The sequence below is a fragment of the Sinocyclocheilus rhinocerous genome, unplaced genomic scaffold (genome assembly GCF_001515625.1).
Source record: "Sinocyclocheilus rhinocerous isolate Xijiao unplaced genomic scaffold, SAMN03320098_v1.1 scaffold541, whole genome shotgun sequence".
NCBI classification, from domain to species: Eukaryota; Metazoa; Chordata; class Actinopteri; order Cypriniformes; family Cyprinidae; genus Sinocyclocheilus; species Sinocyclocheilus rhinocerous.
The window spans coordinates 2659491-2676452 of NW_015658519.1; the positions used below are offsets into that span (position 1 = coordinate 2659491).

Genomic DNA, 16962 nt, shown 5'->3' on the forward strand with positions numbered 1-16962 from the left:
AAAGTTTTTTTTTTTTTTTTTTAAATGAAAACAGATTGTTTCTCCATTAAGTTATTACCACTAAAACTAATCATAAAGTTTATGAAGACATCTTTAAAGTAATCTAAATGAACTGAGAAATTTAATCCAAGCCTTCGGAAGACTTACACCCACTTTGTGAATGATTTTAGCCATTTACTCCTATTTAAAAATTGATCAACACATCAAATATGGTAAATGGAAGCTCAAAAGTGCTTGATAAATCTTGTGGGTTTTGAACATTGAATTACAGATTATACAGTTTTCACTTTGGGTGAACTGTCACTTTAAGTACCGTTGCGTTTTTCACCCACAACTGTGGTTTTACTTGCTAGAATAGTGACCAGGGAAACTCCCTGGTTTTGCCAGAGCTAAAGTCCTGTCTTGCCATGATAACATTCCCTTCATAAACATCCGAGAACATACGGTTATTGAGACTGACGCAATGCCAGTGCTAACTTTCAGTGGCTGAGGTCACTGACATAAACAAGATGACTTATTTATCATCTCTGTGTACATTCAGGCTTGCCCTCTTTTGCTCTGTACACCGTTACACTCTTGTACCCAGCAAACTATATGCAAATCCTTACTCTGTAACGTACATGTTGTCTGGAAACACTGTTTTTTTTTTTCTTAATGATGAGAGGAAGTGGGTGGGGTTGCTCCCAAGCGACTGCAAATCCTAAGATTCCTCGTGCACAGAGGAGCGTTATGTAAGAGCCCAGTCATGCTGAAAGCAAAACCAGCCAGGCAATAAACTGACAATTGGGGATCATTGCTGGACTGTCTGTGATTTGTTGAATCGCAATATACTTCAATTCCTGATGTGGGACAAGTACTATAGTTATGTTCCAATTGTGCTCCCACAATTAGGTGATCTTTTATGAACTTTGATTGGTTAGCTTACTTAAGATTACAAGGGCCGCTTACGGTAAAACCACAGTGTCACATTTTATCATGGCACACTATTTTTGTCGGCTATCGCGTTTCCTTGAAAGTGATGCCCCTGACACGTTTACGAAGCTCGGATGGTTTGAGGGAACGTGGCGTGTGCTTGCGAGGTTACTGAGGCTTAGGCATAAATTTGTCAGGGTCCGAGAGATGGCCGTCCTGGCTTATTTTTTGGAGTGTCCTCTGAGGACATGTAGTCTCCTCCCCCTCGGCCTGCAAAGAAACACCGGCATAACATCTTCAGCTTCCTCCGTTTGCATCAGTGACTCATACAGTAGTTGTGTAACAATATTTTACCAGACAGCTGCACTTCCATAAAAATAAACAAATTTGCTCATGTCCCGCTAAACTGCTAACCTCCTCGCTCCCCAGAGTGTCTCTGTTCATTGCATTAAGTATTAGTGCACCATTGAATGTCCATTCGTATGTGTGTGTTATGTAACATTCGAGCAGGGTTGGGACTTGTTTATCCCTAGCCGGTGTTGAGCGGCTTAAATCCTTTTTCTTTTTTTACCCCCAAGCTGCAACCTTTTGGCCTAGTTTCCACATGACGCAGTGCAGACAGCAGCAGCAGCCTGTGGGCCCTGCTGGAACAGTTGTCCGCTGACACGTCCAGGTCTGAATCTGATCAGGCCACCCCAGCTTAACTCGGAACAATGAACTTGATAATGCCCTGCAGGTGAAAACAAACAGAAGAGGCCAAGCCGAGGGAGTGCTGGTAGCTGTGATTAAATGTTGTAGCTTTAGATAGCTCACCTTGTAATTTATCGTACTTTTGAACTTGTTGTCCAACCAAGTGACATGCTGATGGGACCGTAGTAGTAAACATGAAGTGAAACCAAGATTGTTCCTCTCTGCTCTACCCACTGAGTTCATGTGGCCTTTAAAACCCATGTGGGAAATTTGTGGACTTTTCCTTGTGTGTATGAGGACTTTTACAGTACGTACTAAAAGGTTTGTTTTATTCCTACAGTGTGGCTCAGCTGAATACATGGCTCCTGAGGTGGTGGAGGCCTTTAATGAGGAAGCTAGCATCTACGACAAGCGCTGTGACCTGTGGAGCCTTGGCGTCATCCTCTACATCATGCTGAGTGGATACCCGCCCTTTGTGGGTGGCTGTGGAACAGACTGTGGTTGGGACTGGGGAGAGCCCTGCCAAGCCTGCCAGGTACACCACATACTTGGGCAAGATACATGGTTTTCTGGGAAAGCGTTCAGTATCGAAAGCAGTGAAAGTTCAAAACTTTCCATGGAATCGTAACAGGTCTAGCCATCTGGTTTCGTAGTCGGAGTTTGACAATAAGGACTGCCCGACTAAATCGTCACTAGCCTAATTGGGTTGCGTTGTCACACAAGTTTATTTACATACATTTGCCAATTTAAAAGGGGAAAAAACCTTAGGGTTGAGTCTGAATAGTGATATTGCTTATGCGAATTGATGTTTAATACCATTCATCACAATGCGTCCACAGAGCATGCTGTTTGAGAGTATTCAGGAAGGCAAGTACGAGTTTCCAGAGAAGGACTGGGCACACATCTCTCCTGCAGCCAAAGACCTCATCACCAAGCTGTTGGTGCGGGATGCCAAAGACCGCCTCAGTGCTGCCCAGGTTCTCCAGCACCCTTGGGTCAAGGGGGTATGTCCATTCCCTTCCATCTCTAGGATTCCTGAGACTCTATTTAACACCAATTAATTATATGCTGCTTGTGCTGTAAATCATGTTTTGTGACCCATTTCTGTTGTTCTTCACTTTAGTGTGCACCCAACACTGTGTCTGCATCCATATTATATCAGAGGTGAGTATATTGCATACTAAATGTCCTGATATACTCGCAGCAAAGTTCTTTTTCATTCTTCGCTTGGAGGGTCAAAATAAGTTTGAAATACCTGAGCACACCTACCGATTCGGGTTTTCACCCAAAAATGAAAATTCTGTCATTTAATTGCTCACCCTCATGTAGGCCTGGGCGATAAAACGGTATTGATATTTATCGACGGTACACCTTCTTCGATAACAATATAAAAAATGTTCGATATAGTGCACGATATAGGCACGTGCTATGAGTGACGCAGACAGCACACACAAACACGAACACATGCTGTAATGAGTGCTGTGCCTGCCTGTGATGAGGAGGTTGTGCATTAAAAAAAATGTATATTAGTCGAATTTAAAATGAACATTTGCATTTGAATGTTAGGAGTGGGTCAGGGAGCGTCATCAGTGGCGCGCGAGATGCGGTCATAATGATGCAAGTGACGTTGTTGCATTTTAATATTGTTAGTCTAGCCCACGAGATGCGCCGCTGCTGTGTTATGCATTCAAAATATTAGAGAAACATCGAAGCTCAATGCGGAGAAGATCTTGATTAGGTTAAAACCGAAACGGTTTAAACTTTTAGAAAACACGTCACGGATTTGTGGAGTTTTATTCCTTTTCACAGCATCTCAAATGTTTTTTAATGCAATCTGCGTGATGGGCGATTTGGCTCTTTGTATTAAGCAATGCATAAATACATGATACTGTTTTGTTCATAATTGTTTATGCAATTTACAAAATTATATTTGATTTATATGAGTTAATTTAGACGTAATGCACTTTTATTTATTTTATTTTTATTTTTTTATAGACCGTTTTTCCATGTGCTGCATTACTTTGCTCATTGCGCCCTCCTGTGGCCTCGGGAGACAAGACAAAAGTTTCCTTAAAGGGGTCATATGATGCGATTTCAAGTTTTCCTTTCTCTTTGGAGTGTTACAAGCTGATTGTGCATAGATAAGATCCCTGAAGTTGCAAAGACTAAAGTCTCAAAACCAAAGAGATATTCTTTATCAAAGTTAAGACTCTGCCACGCCCCCCTAAAACGGCTCATTCTAACACGCCCCCACATATCTACCCCACTATGTGGAAATATTTGCATAATCCCGCAAAATGTGCACGCAAAGAAAGAAGGCGTGGTTTCAGTAACAGCAGTTAGTGTTGAAGCAGCCATGTCAGGGAGAAGCTGTGTGTTTCTAGGCGAAAGCAAAAGCACTTTATTTAGCCTTCCGAAAGTAGATGCATTTAGGAATCTTTAAGATTACTTACAACAGAACAGCAATGCATTTTATGGACGACCGTTTCATGAACCTAGGAGAGGAGGTAATTCTGACTTTGCTATGACAATCTGGCACTTCTGAATCAGCTACTGTAAGTATGTTTTGTTATTAGTTTAAGTATTTGCTATTGACTGTTCAAATGCGGAGTTTTGCGCATCGTGCGTGTGTGTGAGCGTGTGTGTGTGTGTGTGTGAGAGAGAGAGCACGAGAGAGAGAGCACGAGAGAGTGAGCGAGAAAGTGAGAGAGAGAGAGAGCGTCACATCAAAGTGGAGTCAGCTGTCTTAACCGTGGCTTGTGTACTGCAAACACATACCAGCTTCATCACTGTGTCTGTCACGCGACTCTGTTCCCCTTTAAAACCCATTTAATCTGCATATAAAACATTAGAAATTAGATATTAGTTAAATTTTTAATGTGTGTTTTACTGTTAAAACAAAAATTTGTTGTTTGTCTCAATAAATTGAGTTAATTTAAAAAAATACAGTGGTTAAATTAAAAAAAAAAAAAAATCTATTGCTTTTTTTTTTTTTTTAAAGGTTAAAAAAAAGTCTAATTATCGATACCGAACGATATGAAACATTATATCGTTGATGATTTTTTTTTAGCTATATTGCCCAGCCCTACCCTCATGTCCTTCAAAACCTGTAAGACCTTTGTTCATCTTTGGAACACAAATTAAGATATTTGATGAAATCCGAGAGCTTTCTGAACCTGCATAGACACAAACGCAACTACCACGTTCAAGGCCCAGAAAGGTAGTAAGGACATTGTTAAAATAGTCCATGTGACATCAGTGGTTCAACCGTAATTTTACGAAGCTACAGTTGAATGCTTTTTGTGTGCAAAGAAAACAAAAATAATGTATCACCATCCGCCGCCATTCAAGAGAGTACCACAACGCTGATGCCATATGGACTATTTTAAAGATTTTCTGGGCCTGGGAACATTTCAGTTATGTTGCTGTCTATGCAGGGTCAGAAAGCTCTTGGATTTCATCAAAAATATCTTAATTTGTGTTCCGATGAACGAAGATCTTGCAGGTTTGGAACGACATGAGGGTGAGGAATTAATGACCGATCTTTCATTTTTGAGTGAACTATCCTTTTAAGAAATTGCCATGGAGCAATGGAACTGTAGTTCAAAGTGGTTTACCCCGCCAGAGCAAACTTTTCAGAAAGTTTGCTTTCACGAGCAAACCCTGTTTTACCTTGATGTTGTTGGAAATTACGCCATGCCAGTTTGTTCTTCAATTTGGCTTGAAGTATATTGGGGGCTTAGTGATGCATTTATAAATTTCAGCAGCAATAGTTTTGACGAGAATAGCAGACCATTAATCATGCCATCCTTACATTCTATGTTTTTTTCTTCAGGGGTGGTAGCGCTCAGGACCTGACGTTCTTTGCGGGGCAGGCCGTAGCCATGAACCGGCAGCTGGCTGAGAGGGAAGAGAGTGAGGAGCAGCAGCATTTAGAGAAGGAGCTTTTCTCCCCGCTTCTCCTCTCCTCCAGCTCCGGCTCCATGCTGCTGTCTCCTCTCTCCAGGTCCAAGCTGGCCCTCCGCAGGAAGACCGCAGGCAGCCAGCACCGAGGGCCGGTGTGCGCTGCTGAACTATGCCAGCTCCTTGCCCCGCTTGTGATCGTAGGTGACTGTGCCTGACCTCTACCACGTTTTCCAGCCTCCACTCTCCACTGACGACTATTGATGACACTCTATCGGAATCTTCAACTAGGCAGTGCGTTGACATCTTGACCTCTCTGCCCACTTACTTTGTGGGCTCTAAGCTCTTGTGAGAAGGACTCTCATGTTTGTAGCACTTAAAGCACCTCAAAGGCCCCTGCAAACAGTTTTGATTGGGTAAAAAGCTTGTTGTGGCCAGGAAAAAGACTTGTTGACGTCTGAGTCCCAGGAATCTGTCAATATAACCATGTTTACGAAAAACCTCGGGAACCAAAGGACTCAAGTTGCTTTCATTCATCTAAAGCTGGACCCCACCTAAGCCATTTAATTTCTAAGCATCAGGAAAAACATTCTGCTCTTTGCCTTTGAGTTTGCCAAATCATTTGATTTGTATTTATGCCATATTTGAGACTTAGACTCTCAGTCTGCCATCAATATCACTTTGAGAGTGAGAAATATGTAAGTGTTGCTGGGACTTAAGTGGCAAATGATTTATTATTCAAGTTATCCAGGGAAGAAATTGCAGCCATGTTGTGTGGGGTTTCTCTAGTCTGAATTTATTTATCAAGGACCTCATTTACCAATTTCACTCTGTGTAACACTTATTTTCTGCCAAACGCGAATCTCAGCAGTGTTTTCAGCAGAAACCTCTCTGAATGAGTAACCAAAGCATATTTTAAAGCAGAAAGACTCATTCTATGTCAGTTCATTGGTGTTTTACATTTCCGTTTTGTCCTCTCACTGGAAAGTTTAGCCTTTTTCAGGGAGACGGAGCAGTGCTGCACAACTTTTGTACTTGGCCTCTCAGGAAAACAGGAATTAGTTGCATAATAATATTTCCTCCCCCTTTTCATTTCCTCATGTTTCATCCCTTTTTGACCTGCAATATAAGGAACTGCCAGAGGTCCATTTCAAGGTTCTGTAGCGAATTTAGAGAAATCCTCTACCATTTTAATTTCCAACTCCATTTTCACCATTCATTCAGTTAGTCATTGAACATTTCGTGAACACACGGGCTCTGTCAATGACTCCATTCACTGTTTGAATAAAGGTGATTATTGCATGAAAAGACCTTAAGTCCTCTGTTAGCCTTCATTTTGTACTTGTAGACTGACATCTAATGAAAAGGTGAAGCTCAGATACGCAATAAAACTCCAGACATGCCAATGTGCCATGCTGCTATATTACTTTGCCCATTCCCTCGCCCCCTGCCCTCTATTTTTTTTATTTATTGTTGGTGTGTTGGAAAGGGAGATTTTCATCTTCCTTTTTTAAAGTGGCAGTTTTTGTTTTTAAAAATGTAAGGATGTTGAACTTGTAAGAGAGAATGTGTGGATCCTACGCAGTTGATTTCCTCTTTTTCTGATGGAAACCACCTTGGAATATGCTGAGTTTAGTCTTTCTTTCTGAGAACGACCTCATTGTTTTTTTTGTTTTTGTTTTTGTTTTTTTACTTGCCATTGCATTTTCATTGAATTTTTGTACCCCCTCATACATGAAAATTACTAGTCTACACTTATTTTAGGGACCAGTGGTGTAGCTTTCATGTTTATCTTGTATTTTCATGTGGTTGTACCATTTGTTTCTCATCTGACCCAGGGGGGCCAAAATAAAGAACATGGAGAAATGTTCAACTACAATGGTTAGTTTTCTTGTAAAAACTCTCATAATTGACTACATTAACTCAAGGGATTGTTATTATTCCAAACAGCCTGCCACCAAAGTTCAATTAACTTGTATTAAAAGAGAACATCTGCATCTTTAAAGATGCTTTAATGATCCGCTTTTTCCACATTTCATATAAGCATAAATATAGAGAAGTATTAAGAGAAAGTTGTTTATTTATTTGTTTTATCTTAAAATTAAGTTTTATTCACACAAATTGCTTGTGCTCATTTGTCTCTATCACTGAACTTCTGTCCTTCATGTAAACGCAGTCGGACGTCATTTTACTTGTCTGTGTGGATAAGATACTCGTGTCACAGATTTGGTAAACGTTTCATTATCCCATAACGTAGTTCACATGCAGGTCACACATACTTTCACATGTAGGCTACTGCCTGCATATCAGTGAGACCTTCACCGTCTTAGACAAATACGTTGAGATAACGTTTCTGAATAACGGCGCACGTGGATTTATTTAGTTTTGGGTAAGCGAGGGAAAATATATAGGCATAATTGTAATATATCCAAATGTTTTACTTTTATTTTTGGGTCATTCTCAATGGTGATTATTTTGTAGTATAGTATGGTGTTACAAAAATTAATTCAATAGAATGTTTCTTTAAATATTTCCCCCCATAAGCATAACGGTAGTCTCTGATAGGCTACTGCAGGCCGTGCTGACAAGACTGCACAATTATATTTACCTGAATATTTCGTAAGGAAGAGCGACTTGTGTGTCAGAATAGCTAATATTATGTCCTCATGTTGATCAGAGATTAAAAAAAAACAATATGATAAATATGGCTGACATTAAAAAGCCTTTATGAATAGGAATAAACCGCTCTAGACAAAGTGTATTAATTGGGGGGAAGTCGTGGCCTAATGGTTAGAGAGTCGGACTCGTAACCCAAGGGTTGCGAGTTCGAGTCTCCGGTCCGGCAGGTATTGTAGGTGGGGGGAGTGAATGTACAGCGCTCTCTTCCACCTTCAATACCACGACTGAGGTGCCCTTGCAAGGCACCGAATCCTCAACTGCGCCGCAGCATAAATGGCTGCCCACACGGTGTGTGTGTGTGTTCACTGCTGTGTGTGTACACTTAGGATGGGTTAAATGCAGAGCTCTAATTCCTAGTATGGGTAACCATACTTGGCCACATGTCACTTTCACTTCACTTAATCTGCATTAGGAAAGGGTTGAAAATAAACACGAGCTCCCCCAAGTGTTGAAATCCCATCATTATTTTGTCTACACAGCTAATTTCACTGCTATATAATTTACAGCAACGAAAAGAACATTTAACAGTTTTCCCCCCTGAAAATGTGAGATGCGGTTATGTTCAATTCAAAATTCAAATTTAAAAAAGCTTTATTGTCTTTCTTAGACTGCTGGACAATTGTCTTTGACAGATCCTTATACAAAACAAATATATTTTACATGGAAACAACAACAACAAATCTTCTTATTTAAGACACAAATAGCAAATGAGATAAATATTTTCTATTTTAACCAGATGGGAGTTGTTGAAAATAATCATGAAGATAATGGATCAATATGAAAGGCTTTCCTTGAGATGAGACTTTTATAAATTTTATAAAGTTTATACATTTTCCTTGTGAAAATTTATAAACATGGCTTTATTTAGCTAGTTAATTAGTTGTTAGTAAAAATGCTGAGAGGAAATTATCAAACACAAAGCTTTACCTGTGAAAAAGTGTTCATTTACATCATCTTCTGTAACTGTTCAGAAATCAAGAACTAGTGCAGAAAGAAAAGGTCAGGATCCACAAGAGCATCGGACATTAGACTTATGAACAACACAGAGCATCTGACATTTACAGATTCAGCCTAAGAAGAATACTGAATTCTGTATAACATTATACAAGAGAAGATACATGGAGAACATGATTTATTAGAAGCATATAGTTTTTAATTTACATGACAGAAATTCAGGTCTTTTTCACTGCTTCTGGCACACAATTATCAGTGCTGCAGTTATTGATATGATGAGGAAAACCCCTGTCTTGAACAGCATGTACCATATCAGCACTGGCTCCAAGACCCCTGACGGAGACAGAGAAACACACACACACACACACACACATTCAGTTAAATTAAATGCACTAGAACTAAAGTTGTAGCTCTAAGATTCACAGTTCATTCACTAGCAAAATAATACAAAAGTTTTTATAAACTACATGAGATATGAAATTGAAATGATTAAATTGAGACTGAGGTTATCAAGGAAAAGGCACAACTGTTGCAGAACTTTTTAACTTTTCTTTGTGCAAATTGTGTCATCAGTATTCAATTAAATAATTTTTTTCAATTGTAATTCACTTTGGGACAATATAAAAACTTTTAATATGTTGTATGTAATTCACAATATTTTTCTGATGCTTGTTATGTTAAGTCGGAGCAATTTCTTAACAGGACAACAGAAGAGTTAAATGATATTGCATTACACTTATCAACAAAAGTTATATTTTGCTCATCCTGTAAATTTTGTACCATTGCATTCCTGGACGAAGCCAATCAACCAACTTTAAAGGAATAGTTCACCCAAAAATGAAAATCTGTAGAAACATTATTCACCCTCAGGCCATCCAAGATGTAAATGAGTTTGTTTATTCACTGGATCAGAATTGGATAAATTTAGCATTACATCACTTGCTCACCAATGGATCTTCTGCAGTGAATGGGTGCCGTCAGAATGAGAGTCCAAACAGCTGATAAAAACACAATAATCACAAAAATCTTAATGATCCACAAGTAATCCACACAACTCCAGTCCAGTTAACATCTTGCGAAGTGAAAAGCTGTGTGTTTGTAAGACACAAATCCATCATTAAGACAAACGATCCATTCAAACGAGCTCTCTATCTATAATATTGCTTTCTTCAGTGAAAACTTATCATATTTTGGCCAGAAGTGACAGTTTAAAGTTAAAATGCCTTAATGATGGATTTGTTTCTTGCAAACACGCTTATCACTGAAGTCATGTGGATTCCTTGTGGATTATTGTGATGTTTTTACCAGCTGTTTGGACTCACATTCTGACGGCACCCATTCACTGCAGAGGATCCATTGGTGAGCAAGTGATGTAATGCAAAATTTCTCCAAATCTCTGTTCTGATGAAGAAACAACTCATCTACATTTTGGATGGCCCGAGGGTGAGTACATTTTCAGCAAATTTAAATTTTTATGTGAACTTTTCCTTTAACTGAAATGCTACTTTAATGATTTATTTCAGTAATCTAGATTCTGTACTGATGGATTAAGTCTCAGAAATTAAGAAGTTAATGGAGAAACTTACTTGATGGTGTGTGACCTTGGTATGTGGTATTAGTCAGAGAGGATGACGTTGTATTTACAGTGGGTAAGTATTCTGATATGTAAGTTGAAGAAAAACTACAGTCTGAATCACACACACACACGCACACGCACACACACACACACAAACTTTCTTAAGTTATGAAGTTTTCAAAATTGAATATTTTTAAAGAGCCAAGAGAATTTTACACTTACCTTTCACTGTTACATAAACCCTGCTCTTTGAACCATTCTCTGTTTGGCAGCTATATATTCCTGAATGATTCTTATTTGCACTGTGAACGTGAATGGAGAGACCGTTATTCGAAGACTCAAGAATTTGTTCTTCTTTCACCAGTTTTACATTGCTTGATGGTCCATCACAATCCAACTGACATGTGAGGGTAAAGTCCTGACCGGAGCAAACACTTTGTCCTCCTGTCACACTGATACTGGGCCGACAGCCACCTAAAAGAAATAATGATAGACATGTAGCTCTCCAAATATGTCTGAGTAAAAAAGTTACTACGCACCTTTTTTGAAACTTACCACTTATATGTGATGAAATGAGCAGCAGCAAAATGAATTTCAGAAAGCACATGTTTGTACTGAAATGTGACCAACCATTGAGGTTTGAGTAGGAACAGACACTGCAGAGAGACAGGAACTCGCAGGTCATGAACAAATTACCCAAGCTGTGGCTTTATCAGTTGATGAGCAATAAGATAAGGCCAAGCAATAAAAATCCCTCAAATCAAAAATATTTTGCAGGTTTTAATGAAAAGGTTATCTATCTCACACGTCAAGCATCTAAATGATTTTTGCATAATTTGTGTTTTTAATTTTTAATTATTTTTTTATTTTTTACAGCAACTATGGTATACTTGGGAATTCAAAAAGACTTCACAATTCAATCAAAACATCTTGTCATCTACCAACTGCGATGACTAAATTTAGGCTACTAATGACTAATTATTGTTATGAAGACATACTATATAAGCCTAGGCTTGTATATACACACTGCCGTTCAAAGGTTTGGGATCAGTAAGATTTTTAATGTTTTTAAAGAAGTTCTTATACTCATCAAGGCTGCATTTATTTGATCAAAAATACAGAGAAAACAGCAATATTGTGAAATATTACAATTCAAAATAATGTTTTTCTACTTTAATATACTTTAAAATATAATTTATTTCTGTGATGCAAAGTTGAATTTTCATCACCCATTACGCAGTCTTCAGTGTCACATGACCCTTCAAAAATCTTTCTAATAGCCTATGCTGATTTATTATCAGTGTTGGAAATAGTTATGCAGCTTATGCTGCTATTTTTTTTTGGGCAACTGTAATACTTTTTTCAGGATTCTTTGATGAATAAAACGTTGAAAAGAACAGCATTTATTCAAAATAGATGTGTAACAATATATGCTACCATTCAAAAGTTTGGGGTCAGTACTTTTTTTCTTTCTTTTTTTTGTTGAAGAAACTAACATTTTTATTCAAGCAAGGATGTGTTAAATTGATAGTAAAGACTTATATTAGAAAAGATTATACCTTTTAAAATGAATGTGAGGTATAGCCAGATTTAAAAAATATATTGAACAAATTGCTTTAATGTTTTCATGTTTAAATAACAACCAAACATATTAAAAATAAACACCTATGTTTAATTAATTAATGGCTTTACTGTCACTTTTGATCAATTTAATGCATTCTGAATAAAGGATAACTTTTGAACGTTAGTGTAAATTTACAAATAAATAATATTAAAACCCCCCTCCAAACTAACATCATTTAAGTGTGTTCAGTATTTTATCCAAAGACAAAATGTTGGGGACATAAAAATGTGGTGAGAAGGCTAATACATAATACATAATACATTGTCAGTATTGTAAAAGCGGTCGACAGCAGTTTCTACGTCATCCGGTTCAGTTTCTCACGTAGTTTTACGTTGAATGAAACTGCGCATTATTTTTTCCGAAGAGCGCGGAATTTTATGACCCAGTATTCTCCAAATACTACTACGCAAGATTTGTAACTTAGCCCTAGTAATGTGATTGACGACAGCGGAGGAAACGCGACAGCTGTACGGAGAGGCTTAAATGGATATCAGAGTAGAGGGAGAAAAAATGATAATGGCTTCGAGAAATGGACATTAAAACCGACAAAATGGAAACTTTCATCGACTTATAATACAGAGATGTAGGTAAAAGTGTCTAATCTGTTGATACGTCTTCCTCCTTGAACGATGTACGGAATATTCCTTGTGCGTAATTTAGACCAATTTCGACTGCTCGGGATTAAGGAGTTGCCCGGTTAATGGCTGGCAACAAAATCTGTGTGCTTGTCAACAAATATTGCTTTGACGTATGTATAATGTGGTTGTAGACAATAACAAGCTGTCTTTGATTTTCCATAACCCGCTGATAAGTTGATTTAGTAACTCTGGTTAGCTCGCTGAAGCGCAGGCCACATATCGTTAGCTTGTTTGGGCTAACGTTAGTTAGCGCTTTAGCCTGTGTTCACTCATTTCTGCTGCTTAGTTGGCAACTCAGTGGCTAACTGACAACATTAGTTCGTCAGCACTCGAGGATTCACAAGAACGTCCTTTTTTTTGCTGTCTTTGCGTTCATATAATGTACTTTTACAAAGAGAACATGACGTGCCAAAATATGTTCGGAGTTTATCTTAGTAACTCAAGTTTCTTTCTCATACTTTGGTGGCGAGCTGAATTAGGCTAGCAGGCACATTCGTCTAGTTTATTTCCCGCAAGTTAGCCCTTTAGATGTCTTTTCCAAATAAATATTTGACAGTGTAGCGCGTTTTCATTTCTAGAGCAATTTTTCATTTCATAAGACAGGCTGCTGAATCTAGAGGGAGGGCCAGTGTGCAGGCCTGATATCACATTTGTTGGCAATGTAAAACAGTTTTGTTGTCGATGCATGTAGATCAGGCCTGATCCGACATGAGACGATGGATTATAGTCTTAGCTGGATGGTTAACTTTATAGATCTGATAGCATTTAATCATAGTTTCTGATACTGATACCTTGTTATTGAAAGGGGAATGAATGCTACAAATCCACAGGCAGAAAGTAAAGACATTGTTGTTGTTTTTTAGACTGATATCAAATTTTGTGCGTCATAACAAAATGGCTTGATGTAAAGACACCAGATTTCTTTTCTGTCATGAGATCTATCTTATCTATCTATCTATCTATCTATCTATTAAGCATAAGCTTACTGGGCATGAATTCTTTCAAGTTTGTTTTTAAGGGACATTCTCTGTTGTTAAAAATTCAGTTCAATTTTATTTGTATAGTGCATTTAACAATACATATTCTTTCAAAGCAGCTTTACTGAAAGTGTATTAATGCTATCAAATGGTTTTCAGTGGTACAATCAGGACATAACCTGTTATTGGTCAGAGATGAGTGTGTCAGAGTAATATCCATATGGCAGTAGTATAGTTATAAGATAATACAGGTGATGTGGCTAGTTTTGTGTGGCTATGAAAAATAAAACCATGAATGGCATCATCCGTAACATCTGCCGAGGTGCCTCTCTCCGCTAATAACATAACCAAGACACTTGGTCCAAGATGACTCCTGCTCATCTTCACACGACCTCAGGCCTCATCTCGAACTCCTGAGGGATGCATTTTTAGAGCTGGAAGTCCGAAACACTAGATAACATTTCCTGTAGGGTGATGGTCTCTGGTTTCATGTCCCTCAAACGTTCAGATTCTAAATTGTGTTTCATAGAGACGGTGATGGTGCAGTGCTGACACTTTTTATTGTATGTGTTCTGTTTTATTTGAGGTCTTACAAGAATTTGAGGCTTTAAATCAAAACAAATTGTGTTTAAGTAGGACTTTTATGTATAAATATTGTAATCCATTGTCTTACCACAAAGTGTTAAAAGCGGCTGTAGGGCTGCACGATTAATCGAATGCGATTGTCATGCGCATTTTGATAGTAATGCCGGTTCTGTAATCAGCAGGAAATCATCATCACGTGCTTTCAGATGGAGCAGAATTTACTACACATAGCCGTAGTTCACTGACAAGTTACGCAAAAAAATCGCAGACGACTGTTTGCATAGCTTCTCAGTGAACTACGGCTCTGTGAAGTAAATGCTGCTCCATCTGAAAGCATGTGAAAATACCACATTTAATAACATATTCGCCCTCTGGCCTTTGGATGGAGATTTACTGCTGATCACAGAACCGTGCTTCACTGAAAGATACGCATAACAATCGCAGCTTCTGTCGAATCGCGATCTCGATTCCATTTCGATTTATCGTGCAGCCCTTACCTACCTGTATGACTTACCTTTTTCTGCGCAACATAAAATAAGATATTTTGAGAAATGTCTGTTTTTTGTCCATAAAATGGAAGTCAATGGTTACCAGCAAAATAATTATTCAGAATATCTTTATTTGTGTTCTGCAGAAGAACTAAGGTCTAAAGGCCTGGACACACCAAACCGACTTCAAAGAATTAGCGGCTACGAAAGCAGACGGTGTTGTTGCCTCGCGTCGGCACCGTCGGACCAAAAAGCCGTGCTTGAACACACCACACAGACTATAGCCGACGGCAAACTAACACGTGCGTTCTGCGCCTGCGTGAGAGGAATTAACTGTCTATATCAGCAGTTATCAATAGTAGATCGTCATTCAAAAGGAGAAACCGAAACAAAGATATACGAGATAAACACAGATATACGAAACGTAAACAAAGCAGCACTTGCTTACCATTTTGAATATCAGTAATGTTGATAACTTTAATAATTTTAAGCGGCTCATGTTGTTATGAAAACATTCGCGTATTAGAATGATTGGGAAAGATCACGTAACATTTAAACAGCCTTCTGTCTTTACCACCTTCATTTATGTGCTTGTTTTCATCACTTTCGCTTTAATTCTCGGGCACTGACTCGTTCGCTAAACTGAACATCCAATCAGAGCTCTCACTCGTGCTGATGGCCCCGACGTCAGCATGTTGAATCGGGCAAACTGCTGCCGACGAGTGGAACACACCAAACAAACTAGCCCGGGGTGCCTTTCCCAAAAGCATCGTTAGCTAACTATGGTAGTTAGTTCCATTAAAATCTATTGGTAACGACGGAACTTGCGACCATAGTTGCTTTTGGGAAACGCACCCCTGACCGTCGCTCGCCATCGCGTCCTGGCCTATACAGGTTTTGAACAACATGAGGGTGACTAAATAATGAGAGAATTTTTATTTTTGACTGAATTGTCCCTTTAAATGAGTAGTGCAATGTAGGGCTGTGACGGTCGCCGTGACAACCGCAGTGATGCTGCCACCGGCGGTAGTGAACGTGACGTCACGCACTCTATAACAAGCATAATACGAAGTTTTGTATACAAGTGTAATAGCAGTAATAGTTGCAAATTGTTTTATTTAGACTATAAGTCTATGGTAATTCACAAATTACCTCAAACGCCATACACAGCGTTTTATGTAATAGCAGTAATAGTTGCAAATTGTTTTATTTAGACTATAAGTCTATGGTAATTCACAAATTACCTCAAACGCCATACACAGCGTTTCCTTTAGATTGGCAGGTTTGAGCGCAGGAAAATACAGTTTATTCTGCATTCAGCAAATTAATTTTGTGTTGGGCGATGGACATTGTTGGGAAACCAAATACTACATCGCCAATCTGGAGCCATCTCCATTAATGTCACCCATCCGCGTTTGTACAAGCGTCTTCAAGTCCCTATGATCGCAAACGCCTGGCTGGTCAGGTTTGGTGAGGCTTTCTCCAAACTGGCCAAATACAAACGAGGCAGCGATAAATGGTAGATGTTAACAAGAAATGTGGCAACGATTCCTATTTCAAAGAGAGCGTGTGCAGACGAGGAGTTAATGCGCCCGCTTGCTTGGCGGCGAAACAGTGAACCGTGTCCACACCGGACACGACACCGCAGCGTCGCAACAGGTTTAGTCTGTCTAGTGTCTACACAGGACATTTGAACTTTGTGTCAGTACTTCATAAATAGGACGAGGCAGTTTACTGTCGGGGATTTGTCATGTTGTGCCGCGCCAGTGTATCATCACTGAATATAATGAGTTCTATAGCCTAGTATTTTGTCGTGCCGCACCGCTCGCGTCCTGTAGACAGGGTGTGTTTAACTTTCTTATTTAGGCTACTTTCTTGTTTAACTGTATTATTTCTTTGATATTTATTTTAGTGTTTTGCAGGCTGCGTATTCACT

At 38.9% G+C, this 16962-nt stretch overlaps 2 protein-coding genes across 7 annotated transcripts in view; both read left to right on the top strand.

Annotated features, from left to right (window-relative positions):
• The window catches only part of LOC107722535 (MAP kinase-interacting serine/threonine-protein kinase 2-like), an 18656-nt gene extending 11573 nt beyond the window's left edge, over positions 1-7083 (top strand). The window contains exons 11-14 of the mRNA XM_016530898.1: positions 1943-2137; positions 2442-2606; positions 2726-2766; positions 5438-7083. Coding sequence (XP_016386384.1) covers positions 1943-2137; positions 2442-2606; positions 2726-2766; positions 5438-5723 — 687 coding nt within the window. The 3' untranslated portion in view covers positions 5724-7083. The remainder of the gene's footprint in view (positions 1-1942; positions 2138-2441; positions 2607-2725; positions 2767-5437) is intronic.
• Positions 7084-12579: 5496 nt separating this feature from the next.
• The window catches only part of LOC107722536 (casein kinase I-like), a 21060-nt gene continuing 16677 nt past the window's right edge, over positions 12580-16962 (top strand). The window contains exon 1 of one of the 6 annotated variants that reach the window (XM_016530902.1): positions 12580-12921. The gene's annotated coding sequence lies outside the window, so the exon portion shown is untranslated. Of the gene's footprint in view, positions 12926-12996; positions 13087-16962 lie in introns of those variants that run through there. The other 5 variants (XM_016530901.1, XM_016530899.1, XM_016530904.1 and 2 more) reach the window with 5 other exon arrangements.